At 44.2% G+C, this 24,019-nt stretch overlaps 1 protein-coding gene across 12 annotated transcripts in view; it reads left to right on the plus strand.

The window, feature by feature from the left end:
* LOC140197595 (neurolysin, mitochondrial-like) overlaps positions 1–24,019 on the plus strand; it is a 56,251-nt gene that overhangs the window by 15,131 nt on the left and 17,101 nt on the right. For 7 of the 12 annotated variants that reach the window (XR_011885970.1, XM_072257785.1, XM_072257784.1 and 4 more), the window contains 8 exons: positions 603–826; positions 3,477–3,625; positions 5,781–5,888; positions 6,120–6,234; positions 11,731–11,891; positions 14,176–14,311; positions 21,548–21,914; positions 23,470–23,671. Coding sequence is in view for 11 of the 12 variants with exons in the window: in XM_072257785.1 (XP_072113886.1) it covers positions 652–826; positions 3,477–3,625; positions 5,781–5,888; positions 6,120–6,234; positions 11,731–11,891; positions 14,176–14,311; positions 21,548–21,914; positions 23,470–23,671 (1,413 nt within the window). In the remaining variant the exon portion in view is untranslated. Of the gene's footprint in view, positions 1–589; positions 827–3,476; positions 3,626–5,780; positions 5,889–6,119; positions 6,235–11,730; positions 11,892–14,175; positions 14,312–21,547; positions 21,915–23,469; positions 23,672–24,019 lie in introns of all 12 variants that reach the window. The other 5 variants (XM_072257779.1, XM_072257778.1, XM_072257781.1 and 2 more) reach the window with 3 other exon arrangements.

Raw genomic sequence — 24,019 nt, forward strand, 5'->3', positions numbered from 1 at the left:
TAGTGTCTTTACAAGACAGGTGACCCTAGCCACTGTCAATGCTCTTCAGAGATTGTCTGCCTGGTGTCACTGGCCACATAGCCAGAACTTGTGATATGCACCAACGCTCATATGACCATCCGCCACCTGCTCCCATGGCTTCACGGACCCTGATTGGTTGGGGGGGAGGGGGGTGCTAAGCAGATGCTACACCTTTGCCAAAAGTGACCTGCAGGCTCATGGAGGGAAAGAACACCTTACACCTCCTTTGTAGAAACATATCTCCACCCTGCCACTCAGTCTGGAGTAACTGCTATAATTGATGCTTTTTGAGCAGCCTGATTACAGTGGCCAATTGTCATGGTTTTTAATTTGGTATGGTTATCGAGATTGGCAGCAAGTTATATTTCAGCCTTAAAAGTTGAAAGAATCAACCTCATTGTGGAGTGCACTTATTCACTAAACCCCCAGAGAAGTACAGCTTCATATAAAGCAATGTACTCTGGCTAAAATTACGAAGTAACATGATCCACTGCAATTAATTTTGTGTGTGTGAGTTATTATTACAGAATCTTTATCAGTGTGAAAAGTTTTATTGGTTTATTTTAAGTTTCTATTTTCAGACCTTTGTTACTCTAACTTCAGAAGTTGTTTTCAACTCCAAAAGAATAAATGGACGTCAATAAGTTGCAATGGGATTTGACAGCAGATCAAGTCAGGACTCGGACAGATGCTCTCATTCACAGAACCTTGCAAGTGTACGACAGTGTTGGAACCTTAGATATTGGAGAAGTTACATATGAAAACTCATTAAAGGTTTTAGCAAATGTGGAGAATGAATATGTTGGTAAGTTGTCAGACAGTAAATAAAATCAGAGTCTTGATTTGAGTTTCTTCACTCGAAGGATTGTGAGTCCATGGCACACTTTAATGAAGAGGGCTGTGGGTGCACTGCTACTGTATTCAAGTTTGCATTTGTAACTTAGTGTAAGGCCATCACAAAGTTGATTATCTGACACATTCTGTCTCCAAGTGGGAACAAACAGGGGTATCCTTCTCTTGGTCCACTACAGAGCAAGTGAAAGTCAGCTGGGATGGGACATCAGACCATCGCCCTGCTCCTCATGATGGATTTTGTTGGAAGAAGAAGTAAAGGAGGTTTCTTGAAGGAGAGGTTAGAGGGATGGAGAGTGTGACTATGTTGAGAAGGAGATGCTGTCAGAGATGTATTCTTAGTATTATTTATTTATTCATTATTATTTGCTAATTTTTTTTGTATTTACCCAGTTCATCTTTTGCACATTGGTTGTTTATCAGTCCTTGTTTGGTTTGTATGTAGTTTTTCCTTGACTCTGTTGTATTTTGTGCTATTGTGAATGCCTGCAAGAAAATGAATCTTGGATTAGTTTATGATGACTTGTATGTATTTTGATAATGGGGTTACTTTGAACTTTTGCAAGGAAGAGATCAATGTATGATTTGGTGAAGAGAGCCTGTGTGTTGGTGTGTTGTGGTAAGCTGAAAACATAGCCAGGGTATAAAGTGATTAAGAATAGTCTCTATGGCTCTTTTTAAAGCTGATCCAAAAATTCAATAAGATCGTGACTGATCTTTAACTCCACCATCATTGGCTCCATGCCTAAATATCCATCGCCTTCTATCTCAAATATACTCAACTCAGCATCCATGGTATTCCAAGGAAGAAAATTCTGAAAACTCTCAACACTCTGTGTCGAGTTCAGATGCGATTTTTTTTTCATGCATAAGTTCTGTATTAACCTATTTTTACAAGAATTGAATGGGGGTACAAGAGATGTATGGCGCATCTGAACTCGTGCGTGAAAAAATTGACGCATGGAATGTAAAAGGTTGGCCACCCTTGCTCTAAGTGAAGAAATGTCTCCTCATTTGAGCTCTGATTAACTGATCCCTCATTCTGTGTAACCAAAATCTAAATTCCTTATTCTGGAGTAACAGCCATCTAGCAGCAAAGACTTTTATGTGAAACTATCTGTGGAAGTTTGAAGCACAAAATGGTCTCTGTAGAACACTTCCCACTTGCCCTAGAAATCAATCTAATGGGTCTTTGTTGCAGTGCAGGCAGCAGTTGTGGAGAGAAGGAAATCAACATTTAGTTCAATGATTATTTCCAACATTTTCTGTTTCGTTTTCATGTCTTTTGTCAGTCTGTGTTGACTATCATTGTATGATCTTTTAAATGCCTTGATCCAACCATCCAATTAATAATTTCTAGCTTTACTCTACTTCTATTGTCAGTCTAACTGACCTATAAATGGCTTAATTTAGTATGTCATTTTTTTAATCCTTCTCTAAGAATTTCAAGAATAGCCTTCTGTATCAGACCTTTTTAAAAACTTTTTGTCCAGCTATGGGCACTATTTGAACCCCGGAACCCTTTCATTCCAGGTTTGAAGTTTGGAGGAATACCTTTGGCGAGATCTTACTGTTTTGTATGAGGTCCCATTCTTGGGTGGTGATTACCTTTTGAGCACATTTTCAGAGATGGAATTTGTCTCAAACACAACTTGATTCCCAGAAATTATTGCTCCCTTGCATGAAATGTGGATAAATTGAGTGAAAAAGTAGTTTATCCATGATTGTGCATATCCTTCTCACAATATTTAAGAACATTTGTCCCTCTCAGTCCTTGGAAAACAAATATTAGAACATTTTACTACACCTAAGAATTATGTAAATTATTTATCATCACAACAAACTATCCTTGTGTAATATGGTCAACAGTTTCCTTTTCAAGCCTCCCTACTCATGCTTTCCGAACATTCCTGGACTTACTTTCCTTGTTCTTCCTTAGTTAAACTCTAGATTCCATAACTATAAATGCACATTTTAAAACTGCGCCTCTCCAGAAAGCTCTGGCAACTTTGTAAACTGCTTGTTCATTAGAGTCATTGCATTTAGGGTAACTCCTTTGGCAAATTAGGATGACAACATAATGCAAAATACAGTTTCTTTTGGAGAATTTTTATTTAAATAAATTCAGACAAAAAATCAATTGCACATTTACTAATGTTGCAGTTGAAAGATTATTTAGTTTATAGAAATACAAGTTCAAACTTAGAACATCTTATTTCCTTCTCGTACTACTTTGTTTCGTACATCCGAGTTAATATTGCTTAACTTGAGCTCAGGCTATCTTTTCTGTTGACTTAACTTGAAGAAAGGTTGTCAAGTATCTGATTTTGTTTACTTTATTAAATAAACACAACTAATTTGAAGCTTGGTAAAGTGATAGCCTTTCTAGCTCATTGGACAATCAGTACACTTCAGAATATTGTATGAAGTGCTTTGAGACAATTGTGTGAAGTTATGAGGAAGCTTAGACATGGAAATCTTTTGTCTGTACACAATTCTCCAATCCCAGTTTGGAGCAAAATATTTTTGTCAATTTGTATTTTCTTTAGCTACATTATTAAAATACTGTTTAAAATAATCTGTATCTTTCTTTTATCTTCAAGTGGAACAAAGAAATTTGATTTTTCTGAGGTATGTCTCTCAACATGAAGATGTGCGTGCTGCCAGCACTGAGGCAGATAAGAAGCTTTCAGAGTTTGATGTGGACATGTCCATGAGAAGTGATGTGTTTCAACGGCTTGTGGCTCTTCAGGTGAATGCTTTGTAAAACGTTTAGGTAGCTGTGCCTTGACTTTGGTGAACAAGTGCAGCATTACAATGATTTTTCTCCTATTAACAAGGGGGAAATGGTTTAATTTTCTTACTCAAAGTAAAATTATGTTTATGCATGGTAGAGGACACTGTAGCGCATTATGCCCAATAGGCAGAAGCTTGAAATATCCAGTTAGAAATCCATATCACATGTTGCTCTGCAATCAATGTTCAGCCTTAATCTATCCACCAAAAGTATAGTCAATCTGCATGTGAAGATAAACATAGAACAATACAGCACTAGGCGGACCATTTAACCCACGATTTGTGCCAATCTTGATGCCAATTTATACTAAATTCCTCCTCCTGTGTACATTTCATATCCTTGTATTGTCTTCGGAGTTATGTGTCCACCAAATTACCTGCTTCCACTCTCCCACTCCATTCCAGCTACCTACCACTCTGTAATACAAAAAAAATCTTGCCCCTCACATCAGCTTTAAATACAACCCCCCCCCCCCCCCAAAACCACATATCCTCTGATGTTCAACGTCCTTACCCTGGAGAAAAGATTACGACTTGTTGCCCTAACTATGCCTGTCAAATCAGCTTATTCATTCAACTTTTAATAGTGGTGGCTGTGTTATTTATTAAAAGTATTGTTGGATAAGTTCGGAAGGATGTTTTTTCACATTGATGTACATAATCTTCTTTTACTGAGTGATGTGGATGTAAAACTAGCATTTGTTATTTATCTCCAATCATTTGTGAGAAGATATTTGATTCCTTTTTGAAGCAGCATTTCTTCAGATCAGTCTTTTTCCCAGGGCTCTGTTAGGGGAGAGCTCCAGTATTTTGGAACAGTGTTGAATTTGTTTTTGATGATGAGACCCTGTTGCAATTGTCAAGTGATGCCTTTGCAGTTTATGAATGGTGTACTCGGAAGCTACAAAGTGGCGGTGGTAGAGGGAGCACAAGAAGGTAGGGGCAAGAGTGTGCTACATAGCCCTTCAATTCTGCCCCACCACTCCACATGGTCATGGCAGATCTGTCTTTTTGTGTACCTGTTCCACAAAGCCTTCAGTTCCCTAATCATTTGGGGAAAAAAATGGTATACCTTCCCTTTAAATACCTTCAGTTATCTAGCCTCCACAACTTTCTAGGGTAGAGAATTCCAGCAATTCTACAATAAGAAATTCCTGCACAATTTTACATGTTCTCTCCCTTAATTTGTAAGTCCCTCGTTTGAGACTGTCCTACTAATGGTAATCTTATCAACTATAATGCCCACTTGTGGTTTTCTGTGTTTCAATGAGACCACTCATCATTTCCCTAAACTCTAAAGAGCACACGTCTGGATATCTTGAGCCATTCTTTTTTGGACAATCGTGTATTAAGTTGGCCATGGATGGCAAATCCCACTGATTGGACGATGTGAAGCTTGAGCATTTTTGGAACTGCGCTCAACCAAGTGTTAGAATACTTCAGAATAACAATGTGACTAAGGCAAATGTTTTAGTACATTTAATGAAGAAAAGAATCTTTTTCCATAACCTCAACAGGTGACATACTTGTTGTTCCTTGGGGTTTGACTCTTTAGTACTCCTAGCACTGTCTTTTGGATGAGGTGTCAAACAGAGGCTCTGTCTGCTCTGTTGGATGGACAATAAGATCTACTACTACTACGTCGACTCAGGCCTAGGCGGGCAATAAGTTCTGATACAATTTAAAGCAGAGGAGGGTGGTTACTTCCATTGTCCTGCTTGATATTTACCTCTCAGCCAACATTATTCTTGTTGACTGAGAAACTTCGGTTGCTGTTTTTCTCATACCACAACCATGGCTTTAAAACTCGTAAGGTTGTGAACTGTTCAATACAAAGGCAAATCTTCTTTGTATTGATAACACACCTGTACTGTTTGGCTCTAATCCCAGCAGGTAAGTGGTGCAGAATTACACCTTTTCACACTCTCCAGCTCTGCAGTTCAAAGAGCTACAGGAGTTTTTCCCCCTGCTGGGCTTTTTTTGAAATTTGAAGAGCTGCTTTCTCAGTGAGTGCAAGGTGCTTTATATCAGGCTGTTCTTTGATTACCTACATTTGAATTAGCCCTGCTTTCAAAACTGGAAATTAATTCCTGGTTCGGACATAATTGCAGGAAAGAATCAACCCCAAGGCCTTGAAACCAGAAGCCAAGCGATATATGGAGAGACTGCTGAAACTAGGACAACGAAATGGATTACACCTGCCAAATAAAATCCAGTCAGTAAGTTTCATAGTTCTGATGATGATCATCTTCCGCTTCATTGCTTAGAACGAGAAGAATTATAATTATTAAGGTAACATTGGATCAGTAACATTGGATCTGGTTCAGATTTATATAGATGGGCAGCTTCAAAATTCAGAAGATATGAATTCAGTTTAATTCAGCATCCATGTTGTTTTATTAAGTTCAAAAATTAAAAGTACGATTAACGTATTATGTTTTATTATGAAGGAACTCAAAGATACCAAAAAGCAAATCAGTGAACTCTGTATTGAATTCATGAAAAATCTCAACGAAGACACTACCATTCTTCTGTTCACCAGGGATGAGCTGGGTATGAGTCATGGTTGGGTAATTTTCTTGCATACATTATTTTACTGAGATGTGAAATCTTATTTCATTTGATGCAGCAAACCTAATCTTCCTAATGCAGTGACTATATTGCCCAGGCTTAAAGCTTCTCTTTAGGATTTACATTCAAGGAAAGAAAGTAAGTCTAAGAATGCAGCATAAAGTTTGCTATTCACATAAGTTATGCTCGAAACTGCAGATGTTAAGCAAAGAAAAAGACAATCCCAATTGAGAAGGGGGGAAAATGTTGTCCAGTATTACTTCATGGTGTATGATTTAGGACAGAACAGCATAGAAACTTAATTTTGCTGAGATTATGTAAAGAAATTTCAAACTTTTTTAATGATGAACTAATTAAACGGACAGGTGAACATTTAAGTATCCTTATGATGGAGAGGAGAAAATTGTCATTTAGCGTCACAGAGCGCTACAACACACAAACGGGCCCCTCGATCTGTGCTTAACTGTTATCCTGCCTAGTCCCATTGACCTGCACCTGGACCATAGCTCTCCATAGTACTCCTGTCCATGTGCCTACCCAAACTTCTCTTAAATATTACAGCTGAACCCGCGTCCACCACTTCTGCTGGTAACTCGCACCCCCTCTGAGTGAAGAAGTTCCCCTTAAGCATTTCAATTTTCACCTTAACCTGTTAGGAAGTTTAGATTACTGTATGTGCATTTGAAACCAACACAAGGTTTACATGGCAAAAGGTATCAAGGGCAAGTAGGATCATGGGTGGAATCTGCCTCAGGATTGAGTAGCATGCTGTCACTCATTACGGCTTACACACTGTGGTTGCCTCCAAGAGGTGTGATGTAGTGAATGGTGTCATGGCAACCCAACAAGGAAGGGGGAGAACTTAGCATGCAAAGCCCTTGTCATTTTTATGATGCATAGAATGTTGATTTGTATTTAGGGAATGTCAGACTCAATCTTTTTGAGTCTTAGAGCATGAAAGTTCCATCAAATCTGTGCCGACTATAAAGCAACTGTCTGCACTAATCCTAAACTGGTATTTATTCTTCATCTTCATTTATGTCGATCTGCCCCCCTCCAGCCCCGCCTGCAGAGACTAGAACCCCTGACAGATCAGAGGCGGTTTACAGTGCCCTACTAATCTGACAGTCGGCACATCAGTAGTATGTGGAAGGAGATGGGAACACCCAGGGGAAGCCCTTCCAGTCACAGGGAGAAGGTGCACATTTCGTTCAGATAGCACCAGAGCTCAGGACTGAAACCTGTTCGCTATTACACAGTACTTCGGGTGCGCAGTGGATTAGTAGTCCGTGCAGTTGCTTTACAGCACCACTGATCACCAATCGGTGTTCAATTCCCGCTGCTGTCTGTAAGGAGTTCATACATCTTCCCCAGTGACTGTATGGGTTTCTTCCATGAATAGCTGAGCACGAATGTATCCTCGGAAGAGGGGCAGGCAGTTGGCCCTGGCAGTGCCCTTGACTGTCCGCCACCTAGGCTCATGAGTGGCTATCTGGGCTGGGCCCAGGAGCAAACTCACCCGCAGATTCTCCTCACGACCCACCCCCTTCTGTGCTGGGTGCCCGTATATCAGGAGCGCGGGGCTGAAATGCAACCAGAACCTGAGCAGCAGCCCCTTCAGATACTCAAACTGGGGCTGCAACCTCTCACACTCCATATCAGCGTGGTACACCGACTGCTCCCGGCCACAGAATGGACAGGTGGACGTGATGTCAGTGAACCTATTGCACAGTACTGCCCTATGCAACACCTTCCATCCCAGGTGCCCAATAACAGGGGAAGGACCGCTGCATAAAGAGATTTCCACTGGGGTCCTCCTCTGCTGCCAGATGATAAAACAGACTGCCAAGGTGAGTCTGGTCAGCAGACGAAGGCAAGGAAGTGAAAGGTATGCAAGAGCAGCCTGTACAAGAAACACTTTGGAGCATCACGGAAGGGTACGGTAGACATCACCGTGAGATGGCTCACGTCATGTGGGACCCTCTCCCGCGTGGCATCCCAAGGCCTGGGTTTGACAAGCACTTCCTGACCATCAGGTGGCGTCGCGGCCAGAATCCCTCCACTTCCCCGAGCCCCCCGACACCCACCATGATAGGATGGGGGCTAGTCCCCTTCACAGCTGGAGCGTCAGCTCAGGAGCACCCCGTCTGCATGAGACTAGACCCCATACCCTCAACAGCTCTCGGTAAAAGCAAGCCAGTTCACTCAAAGCGGCGCAGCCGATGCTGTCTGCTGGAAGCCACGTGCCCTCCTGCAGGCAGTGTCACTAGCGAAGAAAGTGCGTCGCCAGCGCGTGCCGTCTCGGAGGGCAGGTATCTCTGCAGGGTCCTGAGGCAGAGAGCCACCAGACGTGTGTGCACGCACACCATTGACTGACCACCCTGCGCAATCAGAAGACTCGGGACTGCAGCAGAAACCTGATGCCTCCTACTGCCCCAGAAGAAGTCCACCAGCCTCTTCTGGGTCCTGAGGACAAAGGAAGTGTGCGGAACTAAAGTAATCAGCTGGTCCCATATCATGGAGGTGACCAGCTAATTTATAACCAATCCTCTTCCCTGGTATAAGATTGCATGAAGGAGTCCTGGCCAGAGTCCCAGCCGGGCAGAGATCTTTGTCTCCAAATCCTGCCAGTTTGCCAGCCAGGCCTCCTCCGTCAAGCTCAGATAAACCCCCCAAGTAGAGGAGGTGCATGGTGCTCAAAAACACAGAGTCTCAACCCCTCCGGTCGGCCGTCCAGCTGCCACTGACCCACCAGTTTTCCCAATTGACCCTTGCAGAGGACGCGACCGAGATCGGCTGGCAGTCTCACATCCTCTGCAAGTCAACAGAGTTGGTGACCACGAGGAGGATGTCATTCTCGTAAGCCGAAAGGACGACCTTCATGTCTGGTTCACGTAGCACCAAACCCATTAATCTCTTATGGGGAAAGCACAGGAATGGCTCCGTGCAAACAGAGTACAACTGTCCTGACATAGAAACATAGAAAATAGATGCAGGAGTAGGCCATTCGGCTCTTCAAGCCTGCACCGCCATTCAGTATGTATATGGCTGATCATCCAACTCGGAACCCTGTACCTGCCTTCTCTCCATACCCCCTGATCCCTTTAGCCACAAGGGCCATATCTAACTCCCTCTTAAATATAGCCAATGAACTGGCCTCAACTGTTTCCTGTGGCAGAGAATTCCACAGATTCACCACTCTCTGTGTGAAGAAGTTTTTCCTAATCTCGGTCCTAAAAGGCTTCCCCTTCATCCTCAAACTGTGACCCCTCATTCTGGAGGCACATAGGGCACCCTGGATGCACCCCACCTCCCAAAGTACAAGGCCGTTGTCAAGGACCCATAAACTTTAAAGAGTCACTCACAGCAGTGTACAACAGTTGGATGCAGGCTACAAAATGTGGCCCGAGCCCGAATGCTTGCAGGGTCCCAAAAGCCTTCTCCTGGTCAGAGCAGAGAAAATCGACTGGCAGACCAGCCTCTTGGCACAGGTGAATCAGATTCCGGACGAGCTAGATATTATCCGGGATGGACTGTCCTGGGTCTGTGTAGGACTAGTCAGGGTGGAGCACTTGAGCCAGCGTAGAACACAGATGACTGGACATTGCCTGGGCAAAGATTTTATACTCTGCACAGAGGAGAGATACTGGGTGCCAATTCCATAGGAAACAGAGATTCCCCCATCTTTGGCAGCAGGACTACAACTGCTCTGCACCAAGAGAGGAGCATCTCGCTCGTCGCCAGGCTTTCCCCCCCAATACCCTTGCCTTATCAACCCCTAGACTGTCCCAGAAAGCCTGGAGAAATTTAGCTGGCCACCCATCTAGTCCTGTCTGCAGCCGGTTGAGAGCCCTGGTCAGCTTTTCCAAAGGTAGCAGGATATCTGGTATATGAGCGTATTCCTGGGAGCACAGTCAGATGTGTGCCTTGGCCACATCCCACCAGAGCCTCAGGGAGGGGAAATTCCCCTGTTCTTCCTGCCAGCTCCCCCAAAACTGACGGAGCAAATCCATCCTCCAGCAGCCAGACGTTGAAATGGCAGTACACGGACCCCTCCCGTGCAGGCAGCGCTTCAAGCTCTGCCCACACCAGATGCCGGTCCGAGCACACAACTGGCTGATGGAGCCAGCCAACTCCTGGAGATGTACAGTTAATCAATCCGTGGGCCTCCACCCCCCTTTTTACTCCTTGAGAAAGCACGGAGGTCAGAGTGAAGGTTCCATCAGACATTAACCAAGTTAGAGGATACTACCCACTCCCTTAACTTTTTACTGATGCTTGACTACTCTGGAGACCAATGTGATCTCTCTCCTCGAGGGTCCAATTGAAATCACCTCCCAGGATAACACACTCGCTGTGATCTATGGACCCCAGCAACATGGGCACCTCTCGCAACAGGCCAGGCTCAGGGGCGTACACATCTGGGGTTGTTCCAGTTCCCCTCGTGAACTAGATGCTCCTCAGCTGGGAACTTGGCCTCAATTGAGGCGACAATCTGGGAAACCAATCCCACTGGGGACGCTGTACCCACAGGCGACCCCTGTTCTACAGGGCTTTGCCCCTCCCCAGGGAATACGTGTTCTGAGTACACAGTCACAACTGAAGGCAGGTCTGCCTCCCCACATGGCCCCCCTACAGTGTCACCGCTCACCAGCCCTGACGATGCATGTTCAGGAGATGCCACCCCAGCAGTGGGCTCCTGTATGACAGGGCTATCCTCTAGCCCTGAGAGGACATACTCCGTGCATACGGCCTTTACCAGGAGTAAATTCTCCTCTTGTGGCCACTGATCTCCAGGCTCAGTGGACACATCCCTCCGTCCTTTCAGGCCGCTGATATGCTGAGGCACACTGTCCTCCATTTCAGAGGCATCCTCAGTCTCTGGCACCACTTCCCCTCCCCTGACTTCCCCAGGCTCTTGCTGGATCTCAGGAGCACAGGGCCCTCTGAGCTCAGATCTACAATAACCACTCACTCCTTCCCCGTGGGGGGTGGGGGGGTTGCGGGGAGAGGTGGAGAGGAAGAAGCCTTCAGGTGCTTTTTCTTCTTTTCCATCTTCCTACCCACCACCTGAGCCCACCCCTCACTGTGACACTTATGCTGGGAATAGCCCACATCTTGGGCGGTGTTGAGGTCATTGATACAAACCACACACTTCGCTGTATGTTTTGATGACAAATAAAACAACACTTGCAGGCTGCCCCCAGCACAATCCTTGCTGATTTGTTCTGACACAAATGACACATTTCAGTGTATGTTTCAATGCTTCATTGTACATGTGACAAATAAAGCTAATACTTAATCTTTTGGGGAAAAAAAAGTTTAACTATCTGTGCCAGAATGGTATCCTTTGATATAGAGTGTCATATCAAATGTACATTATTATGGTCTAATTTTAGCTGCTACTTACTCAGTGACGTTAATGTGTTTATTTCTTCTTGTTACTAGTTATTACATACAGTGGTAAAATTGCCTCAAATTCTACTTTAGGTGGCCTCCCTGAAGACTTTCTTGGTGATTTGGAGAAGACAGATGATGATAAATACAAGTTGACATTGAAGTACCCCCATTACATGCTAACAATTAAAGAATGCTATATCCCAGAAACCAGAAGAAAAATGGAAACAGCTTTTTATTCCAGATGTAAAGATGTAAGAAAAATTCCCAACTAAACTCATTTACAGAGATTAATTTTATTCCCGTCAAATTTCATCCTGTGCACCCCATGGGGATTTAAAGTAAACAAAAACTTTTATGTTACAGATACTTCAAATGCTTAAAGAGGATTGTTTTGGTTGTAGAGTGCTTGAATTTATAAGGAATTCCAGATTTTTTTCACCTAGAAATTGAAGGTCCTTTAGAACACTTTAAAATTTCAGAGGGATGTGAGTTGGTGCTGTTTATAACCAACAGAGCCAGTTATTTTTTGAAATGTCTGTCAGTATACCATGCAAATGTTGCAAGTCTTCCAGGTCATCATGTGAAATTTTATCCGACAGATTTCATGTGTAGCCAGAATCTATTTATGACTATTAGCAGCTGGAAAGTAAGATCAATTTAATCTGCAGTAATTTTACTTGACCTGATGGCCTGTAGGAGAAATTTACAACTCATTAAAAAAAAGGCTATTAATTATTTTAAGTTACTGGGCCAGGTCAACTGGAGCAGTGGATAAATTGCACAGCTGAAACTGTGCCTTAGACCAAGAATAGGGTTGCAGACACCTGCTATCTGCTCAACTATAGAAACGCCATTTATTATCCGTCTTAATTGAATTAATAATGCCATATTTCTTACCCCCCTCCTCTGTAACCTCTCCTGTGCCAATCCCCCCAACACACTCCTCTACACCCTCCCTACCATCCCCTCTCTATCCCCTACCCTCCCACCCCCTCTATTTCCCCCTTACCCTCGTAACCCCCTCTCCGTCTCCCCCTACCATTCTATCCCCCACTGCCCTCCCATCCCCATAAGACATAGGAGCAGAATTAGGCCATCTGGCCCATCGAGCCTGCTCTGCCATTCAATCATGGATGATGCTTTTTTCTATCTCCTCCTCAACCCCAGTTCCCAGCCTTCTCCCGGTAACCTTTGATGCCATGTCCAATCAAGAACCTATCAATCTCTGCTTTAAATACGCCCAGTGACTTGGCCTCCATAGCTGCATATGACAACAAATTCCACAAATTCGCCACCCTTTGGCTAAAGAAATTTCTCTGCATCTGTTTTGAAAGGGTACTCCTCTATCCTGAGGCTATGCCCCCTTGTCCTAGACTCTCCCACCATGGGAAGCCCCCTCTCTATCCTCTCCTAGCCTCCCAACTGCCCCCCTATCTCCCCCCACCATCTCAACCGCCTTCTCCCCCCCACCATCTCAACCGCCTTCTCTATTCCCCCCACCATCTCAACCCCCCTTCTCTATTCCCCCCCACCATCTCAACCGCCTTCTCTATTCCCCCCACCATCTCAACCCCCCTTCTCTATTCCCCCCCACCATCTCAACCCCCCTTCTCTATTCCCCCCCACCATCTCAACCCCCCTTCTCTATTCCCCCCCACCATCTCAACCCCCCTTCTCTATTCCCCCCACCATCTCAACCCCCCTTCTCTATTCCCCCCCACCATCTCAACCCCCCTTCTCTATTCCCCCCACCATCTCAACCCCCCTTCTCTATTCCCCCCCACCATCTCAACCCCCTTCTCTATTCCCCCCCACCATCTCAACCCCCCTTCTCTATTCCCCCTACCCTCCCACCCCCTTCTCTAAACACAAAATAATCTGCAGATGCTGGGGTCAAAGCAACACTCACAACACACTGGAGGAATTCAGCAGGTCAGGCAGCATCAGTGGAATATATTGGTCGACGTTTCGGGCCAGAACCCTTCATCAGGACTGTAGGTGGAAGGGGCAGAGGCCCTATAAAGAAGGTGGGGGGAGGGTGGGAAGGAGAAGGCTGGTAGGTTCCAGGAGAAAAACCAGTAAGGGGAGAGCCCTCCCACCCCCTTCTCCATACTCTCCCTTCTTCTCCATATTCCCAGAACCTCTCCTGATCTTTTGTGTGCTCCCAATATCACTTGCAGCTTGGTGCAGTTGCCAAATACCTGGAATTCCCTTTCCGAAACTCTCCTTTAACCCTCTCTGCTCCTTAAAAGCAAATTTCTTGACTGAGATAAACCTCTGCTGACCTTCCCTTGGGTAGCTCAGTAGCAGATTTGTTTTGCTGGTGTTCCATGGTTTGGCTGTGTTAAAGGTATTATATATTTGGGTTGCAATGTTTTATAGGGCCAAGAAACCATTCTTTTAAAGAAAATAACTTATAGAGACTTCAGCAGACCTTGTTTTGCTGTTCTGTATATTTGTATTAAAACTTGCTTTTGAAATATGTGAAGTTAGATCACTGGATTAATTCTCTGCTTTAATCTCTTTTACTGGCAGGCAAACACAAGAATTCTTGAAAAGCTGATCCCACTTCGAGCAAAGGCAGCAGAGCTACTGGGCTTTTGTTCCCATGCTGACTTTGTACTTGAGATGAACATGGCCAAAAAAAAGGAAAATGTTGCTAAATTTTTAGGTTTGTTCTTTCCTTTAAACTTTATTAAAATATAAAAGATTGGTGATGAGCTGCTTTTGTAAACAGCTGGGCAGAATTTATACTGTTGCTGTTGCCCACCATCTTGCTGATAATGTGTTTGATCACCATGGTTCTTCCCTTTCCCGTCATTGTGTACACTGGTGTGGCAAGGCATTGTTCTATGGTTTAGATTTGATGGCCAGCGATAAACAAAATGTGTTTGTTGCCTTGCAGAGCCAGCGGATTAGAGTACAGTTCTTGTGATGTAATTCTGAATATGTCCAAGTGCTCATCTGGCTTCATCTTAGAACATAAAAAAGGAGGAGTAAGAGGAGGTCCCTCAAACCTTCAAATCTGTCCTGCATTGGGGTGTGACCACGGCTGATCGGTCTCCGGGTCTCTTCTGCAGTTCAGCTTCCCCAAAGGCCTCAATTCCCTGATCTTACAACAATCTATTTCCATTTAAATTGGCAAAACTCTTTTAAAAAATTTGCTATCCCATTGTTCAGAAGTCACAATAGTTTGGCATTTAACTCGCCAGGATCCAATTTCCAAAGATGTCGTCTTCCTCCTACAGGAAACAGGGCTTCCCTCCCAGCGTATTGATGGAGACCTCACCTGTACCTCCTCTGTTTCCAGCACATCTGCTCCCTCTCACAGCCCAGACAGAAAAGAAATAGAGTTCTCTTGGTCCTCACCAAGCAAATTATTCTTTGTAACTTCTGCCAGTTATAACATAGTCCCACCACCAACCACATCTTCCCCTCTCCGTGGTGGCCTCCTCTACATCAGGTACAAACTAGACAACTGCTTCGCTGAGCCTCTCTGCTCCATCGCCCAGGGTTGTCTGGATTTCCTGGGTGTTAGCCATTTTAATTCTTCACCCTTTTCCCATATGGAGATGTCTGTCCAGGGTGAAGCTAGACACAAACTAGAGGAACAGCTCCTTATATTCTGCAGTGGTAGTCTGCAACCCAGTAGCATCAGCACATGAGTTCTCCGATTTCCAACAAACTGCTTCTCTCTGTCCCATTTCTCCCTCCTCCTGACCTACCTACCCTTTTCCTCCACCTGCTCCATGTCCATCATCTACATTGATCCCATTAGTTACCTTCTCCACTACTTCCCTCTATTCTTCCAACCTCACCTCCTTTATTCCAAGATCAACCTTCCTCTCCAATCAGACTTCATCATTCTCAGCTCTTGGTCATTTCCGGCTTCTGGTGCTTTTCCCACACTCCCCTCGTCTGGCAACCAGCCATCCCCCACCATCTGGATTGACTGATCACCAGCCAGCTCTAGAGCCTTTTCATACTGACTATTTCTGCTGTGTTTCAGCCCAGATGAAGGATCTCAACCCCAAATGTCGAATGTTCATTTCCTTTCACAAATGCAGCCTGACCCGCTGAGTTCCTTCAGCTTTTTGTGTGTTGTTCCAGGTTCCAGCTTCTTCTCATGTATCTCCAGTTTCCATGCACCCTCAACTCACTCCATTGTTTTCGTTATTCATTTGCTCATGGTTCCTGCACTTCTATTAAAATCATTGAGTCCCAATTCTCTTGCGCCCATTAAACCCACTGGGTCCCAATTCTCTTGCATTCATTAAACCCACTGGGCCCCAGTTCCCACACCCCCATTAGTCACATTGGTTCCCAGTTTCCATATTCCCTTTAAACCCATTGGATCCCATTTTCCACACATGATTTAAACTCGGTGGGTTCCCTGCAAACTCAACAGGGTCCCATTAACAAGGTCCATTTAAAATCAAGGTCCTAATCCCCACACTTCCTTTATAATCACTGGGTCTTAATTCCCACACTCCCTTTAGGTTTATTGGGTCTATGTTCCCTTTATTCTCAACAGAGCCTGAGTTCTATCACTACTTTTATCCTCAAAGGGGCCCCAATTCCCACGCTCCCCTTTACACTCTATGGGCCCCAATTCCCACACTCCCTTTAAACTTAATGGTCCCAATTCCCACACTCCCTTTACACTCTATGGTCCCAATTCCCACACTCCCTTTACACTCAATGGTTCCCAGTTCCCACTCTCCCTTTACACTCAATGGGTCCCAATTCCCACATTCCCTTTAAACTCAATGGGTCCCAATTGTGGATGTGAGAAGGACACCCGCATGGTTTGTTGCCTCCTGGGTGCCAGGGTCCGGGATGTCTCTGACCGGGTGCACGACATCCTGGTACGAGAGGGAAAGCAACCAGAAGTCGTGATACATGCTGGGACCAACGACATAGGCAGGAAGAGGGATGAGGTCCTGAAGTGTGAGTTTCGGGAACTAGGCAGAAGGCTGAAGAACAGGACCTCAAGGGTGACGTTCTCAGGATTGCTGCCAGTGCTACGTGACAGAGATGGTAAGAATTGGAGGAGATGGCAGTTGAATGCGTGGCTGAGGAGTTGGTGCAGGGAGCAGGGTTTTAGATTTTTGGATCATTGGGATCTCTTCTGGGGAAGGTGAGACCTGTACAGATTGGATGGGTTGCACCTGAACTCGAGGGGGAGCAATATCCTTGCAGGTAGGTTTGCTAGTATGGTTCGGGAGGGTTTAAACTAATTTGCGAGGGGGATGGGACCCAGAGCGATAGAGCAGTGAAAGAAGTGCATGGAGTAAAGCCAGATCTAACATACAGAGAGGCTTTGAGGAAAGAGAAGCAGAATAAATGGTGTAAAGACAGTAAGGTAGAAGGGCTGAAATGTGTGTACCTCAATGCAAGAAGCATTAGGAACAAAGGTGATGAACTGAGAGCTTGGATACATACATGGAATTATGATGTAGTGGCCATTACAGAGACTTGGCTGGCACCAGGGCAGGAATGGATTCTCAATATTCCTGGATTTCAGTGCTTTAAAAGGGATAGAGAGGGCGGAAAAAGGGGAGGAGGGGTGGCATTACTGGTCAGGGATACTATTACAGCTACAGAAAGGGTGGGTAATGTAGCAGGATCCTCTTTTGAGTCAGTATGGGTGGAAGTCAGGAACAGGAAGGGAGCAGTTACTCGACTGCGGGTATTCTGTAGGCCCCCTGGTAGCAGCAGAGATACAGAGGAGCAGACTGGGAGGCAGATTTTGGAAAGGTGCAAAAATAACAGGGTTGTTATCATGGGTGACTTTAACTTCCCTAATATTGATTGGCACCAGATTAGTTCCAAGGGTTTAGATGAGGCAGAGTTTGTTAAGTGTGTCCAGGATGGATTCCTGTCACAGTATGTGGACAGGCCGACCAGGGGGAATGCCATACTAGATCTAGTACTAGGTAATGAACCGGGTCAGGTCACAGATCTCTCAGTGGGTGAGCATCTGGGGGACAGTGACCACCGCTCCCTGGCCTTTATAATTATCATGGAAAAGGATAGAATCAAAGAGGACAGGAAAATTTTTAATTGGGGAAGGGCAAATTATGAGGCTATAAGGCTAGAACTTGCGGGTGTGAATTGGGATGATGTTTTTGCAGGGAAATGTACTATGGACATGTGGTCGATGTTTAGAGATCTCTTGCAGGATGTAAGGGATAAATTTGTCCCAGTGAGGAAGATAAAGAATGGTAGGGTGAAGGAACCATGGGTGACAAGTGAGGTGGAAAATCTAGTCAGGTGGAAGAAGGCAGCATACATGAGGTTTAGGAAGCAAGGATCAGATGGGTCTATTGAGGAATATAGGGAAGCAAGAAAGGAGCTTAAGAAGGGGCTGAGAAGAGCAAGAAGGGGGCATGAGAAGGCCTTGGCGAGTAGGGTAAAGGAAAACCCCAAGGCATTCTTCAGTTATGTGAAGAAAAAAAGGATGACAGGAGTGAAGGTAGGACCGATTAGAGATAAAGGTGGGAAGATGTGCCGAGAGGCTGTGGAAGTGAGCGAGGTCCTCAATGAATACTTCTCTTCGGTATTCACCAATGAGAGGGAACTTGATGGTGAGGACAATATGAGTGAGGTTGATGTTCTGGAGCATGTTGATATTAAGGGAGAGGAGGTGTTGGAGTTGTTAAAATACATTAGGACAGATAAGTCCCTGGGGCATGACGGAATATTCCCCAGGCTGCTCCACGAGGCGAGAGAAGAGATTGCTGAGCCTCAGGCTAAAATCTTTATATCCTCGTTGTCCAGGGAATGGTACTGGAGGATTGGAGGGAGGCGAATGTTGTTCCCTTGTTCAAAAAAGGTAGTAGGGATAGTCTGGGTAATTATAGACCAGTGAGCCTTACATCTGTGGTGGGAAAGCTGTTGGAAAAGATTCTTAGAGATAGGATCTATAGGCATTTAGAGAATCATGGTCTGATCAGGGACAGTCAGAATGGCTTTGTGAAGGGCAGATCGTGTCTAACATGCCTGATAGAGTTCTTTGAGGAGGTGACCAGGCATATAGATGAGGGTAGTGCAGTGGATGTGATCTATATGGATTTTAGTAAGGCATTTGACAAGGTTCCGTACGGTAGGCTTATTCAGAAAGTTAGAAGGCATGGGATCCAGGGAAGTTTGGCCAGGTGGATTCAGAATTGGCTTGCCTGCAGAAGGCAGAGGGTGGTGGTGGAGGGAGTACATTCAGATTGGAGGATTGTGACTGGTGGTGTCCCACAAGGATCTGTTCTGGGACCTCTACTTTTCGTGATTTTTATTAACGACCTGGATGTGGGGGTAGAAGGGTGGGTTGGCAAATTTGCAGACGACACAAAGGTTGGTGGTGTTGTAGATAGTGCAGAGGATTGTCAAAGATTGCAGAGAGACATTGATAGGATGCAGAAGTGGGCTGAGAAGTGGCAGATGGAGTTCATCCCAGAGAAGTGTGAGGTGGTACACTTTGGAAGGACAAACTCCAAGGCAGAGTACAAAGTAAGTGGCAGGATACTTGGTAGTGTGGAGGAGCAGGGGGATCTCGGGGTACATGTCCACAGATCCCTGAAAGTTGCCTCACAGGTGGATAGGGTAGTTAAGAAAGCTTATGGGGTGTTAGCTTTCATAAGTCGAGGGATAGAGTTTAAGAGTCGCGATGTAATGATGCAGCTCTATAAAACTCTGGTTAGGCCACACTTGGAGTACTGTGTCCAGTTCTGGTCACCTCACTATAGGAAGGATGTGGAAGCATTGGAAAGGGTACAGAGGAGATTTACCAGGATGCTGCCTGGTTTAGAAAGTATGCATTATGATCAGAGATTAAGGGAGCTCTTTGGAGAGAAGGAGGATGAGAGGAGACGTGATAGAGGTGTACAAGATAATAAGAGGAATAGATAGAGTGGATAGCCAGCGCCTCTTCCCCAGGGCACCACTGCTCAATACAAGAGGACATGGCTTTAAGGTAAGGGGTGGGAAGTTCAAGGGGGATATTAGAGGGAAGTTTTTTACTCAGAGAGTGGTTGGTGCGTGGAATGCACTGCCTGAATCAGTGGTGGAGGCAGATACGCTAGTGAAGTTTAAGAGACTACTAGACAGGTATATGGAGGAATCTAAGGTGGGGGCTTATATGGGAGGCAGGGTTTAAAGGTCGGCACAACATTGTGGGCCGAAGGGCCTGTACTGTGCTGTACTATTCTATGTTCTGTTCAATTCCCACATTCCCTTTACGCTGAATGGTTCCCAGTTCCCACGTTCCCTTTATGCTCAATGGGTCCCAATTCCCACGTTCCCTTTACACTCAGTGGGTCCCAATTCCCACGTTCCCTTTACACTCAATGGGTCCCAATTCCCACGTTCCCTTTACACTCAATGGGTCCCAATTCCCACGTTCCCTTTAAACTCAATGGGTCCCAATTCCCACGTTCCCTTTAAACTCAATGAGTCCCAATTCCCACGTTCCCTTTAAACTCAATGGGTCCCAATTCCCATGCTCCCTTTAAATTCAATGGATCCCAACTCCCACACTGCCTGAAAACCCAATGGGTCCCAATGCCCACATCCCTTTTATTGCTTTGTAACATCTCCTAAAATGTGAATCAAAAATGTGTTATGCTTTTAATGGAAATGATATACAATAGTCTGGCATCACCAGTATGCTGAGGATGTTGGATTTGCTGAGTTTTAACTGGTCTAACCTCCACAGCCCTCCAGGGGAAGAGTGCTAAGCACAATGACTTTTATTTTCTCACAAGTAAGAAATGGTTCACCAACAATTACCACATTTAGTGATTGTGTGAAGAATTCCAAAAACGCACTACTGTAGGAAAATGCTGCATGATACATTTAGAAGGCATAGTCTCTGCGAAAGGGATAATTGGAAATACCATCAAAATACTGGTCACAAGGAATATTCTAAAGAGAGTGTTGCACCAAGGGAATCGAAAGATGCTGCAGATGCTGGAAATCCAAAATAACACACAGAAAATGCCGGAGGAACTCAGCAGGTCAGGCAACGTCTATGAAGGGGAATAAATGGTTGATGACCTGATGAAGAGTCTTGACATGAAATATTGACCGTTGATTTTCTTCTATAGCTGCTGCCTGACCTGCTGAGTTCTACCAGCATTCTGTGTGTGTAATTCGAGAACAGGAAAGCAGAAAGGTCAGGCAGTTTTATGGAAGAATCTCACGGTGGCTCAGACAGAATTTGTGGAACAAAGTGTGTGCAAGTTCCAGTAAAAAGTGTCTGAAAGGGAGAGAGCCTGAAAGCACAGTCAGGATGATGAAACTGTGAAGGGAACTAAACGTGATTGAAATTTGAGGCACTGGGCGAACGGTCAGTGTGCATACCATAGCTCAAAATGTGAAAAGACGTATTGTCAAGTTTAAGGAAAAGGAGATTTAACTATGCATTCTGTGAATTTATTGATTATATCCCTGAATGTAGGAGATGGGTGAGCACCTGAAGGGGGTGGGGGAGTTCATGAGGTATGAGTAGTTTTGCAGGGTATAATATTTCCAAAACGCTGGGACTGCATTGGGCTATTTTCGTACATTCCTCTGTTTCAGGAACAGGAATGTGCAGTATTTGCCTTGCCCTGAAGAATTTTTACAGAACAGGAACATGCACTGGCAAATCTGATAGAGCAATGCACACATCTGTTTCGCAGTGTGTGTGTGAGATGTCTCTCTATTGACTTTAATAGGGAGAAAATGTCATCAATCATGAATTTATCCTGCTGATCTTCTCAGAATTTGTGATAAATTCCCCCCATTACACAATGCTTCAGTCTCAGGATGTCAAACTGCACAATTTATTTTTGGTGAAAACTGATGAAAGTGCAACATAAATTGTTGACTGAAATCAAACATATTTCATTGCCTTCCTTTTGTTCTTCAGATCAGTTGTACCAGAAATTGAAACCTTTAGGCGAAGAGGAAAGAAGCTTCATTTTAGACTTAAAGAGGAAAGAATGCGCCGAGCGAGGATTCAAGTACGATAGCATGATAAATGCGTGGGATATGTATTATTATATGACACAGACTGAGAAAATCAAATATTCTGTTAATCATAATTACTTGAAGGAGTTCTTCCCCGTGGAAGTGGTGACCACAATATTAATGGACATCTATCAGGACTTGTTGGGACTGTCCTTCACCCAACTGAAACATGCTCAAACCTGGCATAATGATGTGACCGTGTACTCTGTCCAGGATAGCCTCACAGGGAACGTCTTGGGGCAGTTTTATCTTGACCTCTATCCAAGGTATGCTAATAACAGTTTTTAGACATATTGAAATCCTATCCCCTGCCGCAGGAAGAAAGAAATTAGGAAACAGGACCTCAGATGTGATACAGCACAGAAGTACGCCCTGCAGCTTGCTCTGTCTATACGAGATATCAAAAATAAAAGAACAGAGGGTTACAGCACAATTTTGCCAAATATTAGCTGGGCCGCAGCTATAGTATTAGGAAGAATGTGATCATAGTGGCGAGTTTGCAGAAGAGATTCACTAGAGTGATGTAGATTAGTACAGCATGAAAATAGACCCCCTCAGCTCAACTGGTCCATTCTCCCTTCTGATTCCAGTTACCCACTTCTGGCCCATTGCCCTCCAAACCCCTCCCCTCCGTGAACCCGTCCAAATGAGGAGAGGCGGGATAGGCTGGTGGAAGTAACTTGGAAAGCGGGTAGCTCAGCTGGTTGATGGTTGGGTTGAGTTGTTCTCCGATCTTGGCAATCCATTTGCAAACGTTTCGTCACCGCACGAGGAGAGATCAACAGTGTGCTATTTGCTTGGATAGGCTGGGTTTGTTTTCTTTGGACCAGAGGAGGCTGACGCAGCTCCTGGTAGAAGTACAGCATAATTGTACAACAGACAGATAGGCACGTGGATGAATGAAAAATGGAAGGCTATCTGGGATGGGTTAGATTGATCGTGGAGTAGGTTTAAAAAAAAAGTCAGCACAACATTGTGGGCCAAAAGGTCTGTACTGTGCAGTACTATTCTATGCTCTATGCTCTAAAATTGAGTGGTGCAAATAGGAAACTTTACTCTGTAACAGATATTTAAATCCAGAAGGCAAGGGACATAAGGCTTAGAGGGTATCAGAGGAAATATGTTTTAGAGGGTATCAGAGGAAATATGTTTTCACTCAAATCATGTGAGGGAGAATAAGTTATTGGGATACAGGAAAATAGGAGAGTTGGCTTAGATTTGGTAGGCCCAGTGGCCTGCTCTGAGTCATTATAGATTTACAATAACAAATCCAATCCACAGAATTGGCATCAACAATACCCACATGATCAGAATGATCTATATGCTTAATGCAAACATAAAAATGTTTCCTTTGCTCCTGATGTAATCAATTCAATATTTTGTTTTCAGTCAAATGATGTTTGTTAATCACATTTTGGATTAATGCTGCTTGATGTAATCAGAGGGGTACAATTAGGAAAATGCTAATTATGTAATTTATACATGTTTGTCACAGTAAATCCAATCATCAGTGTGTCGAGTGCAGTTAAAATGCATGAGTTTTGCCAGACCTGACACTTGATTGCAATATCATGTATTCTACATTAAATGTGGTTGTTGGATACAATGAAGACAGTTACACACCTGTGGAATAACATGGATTGTATATGTAACATAAGCGTGGTATGATGTTAAGTAAGCAAGTTTTTTGAAATCTGTTTCACAGTAATAATATAGAATATTAATTATTTTGTGCTTACTGGATACCTCTGTTCTGATTTGAACTTGTTGCTGTTTGATTCAAATGGAGAAGTTACTGGTTGTTTTGGCTTTCCCCTACAGAGATGGAAAGTATGGACATGCGGCTTGTTTCGATCTCCAGCCTGGATGTCTACTACCCGATGGAAAAAGACAAATAGTAGTTTCAGCATTGGTAACAAATTTTACCAAACCAACCAAAAACGTTCCCTCACTCCTCCAACATGCGGAAGTTGCGATCTTCTTCCACGAATTTGGTCATATAATACATCAGATCTGTACGCAGGTACACACTTCACACCTTTTATTCAGCCCGTCCTGCATGTGACATCAGGCCCACTAATGTGGTCAACTCATAACCAACCTCTGAAATAGCAATTAGGAATGAGATGTAACCACGGCCTGACAGACCATAGCCCACATCCTGTGATTAAAGATATGTTTTTGTTTTAATCTTCACAGTATTTCAACCCTATGGGAATAATAATATTCCCACAAATTGAGAACAAAATATAAAATGAGGGATCTGGATTAATAAAGTGCAAAACTATGAGTTTTAGCTAACACAACTAAATAAACTGAACAATAAAATCATCTTTGTGTAATGAAGAAGTTCGGCTTATGTATAAACTAC

This window comes from Mobula birostris, chromosome 5 (assembly GCF_030028105.1).
Source record: "Mobula birostris isolate sMobBir1 chromosome 5, sMobBir1.hap1, whole genome shotgun sequence".
Taxonomy (NCBI): domain Eukaryota; kingdom Metazoa; phylum Chordata; class Chondrichthyes; order Myliobatiformes; family Myliobatidae; genus Mobula; species Mobula birostris.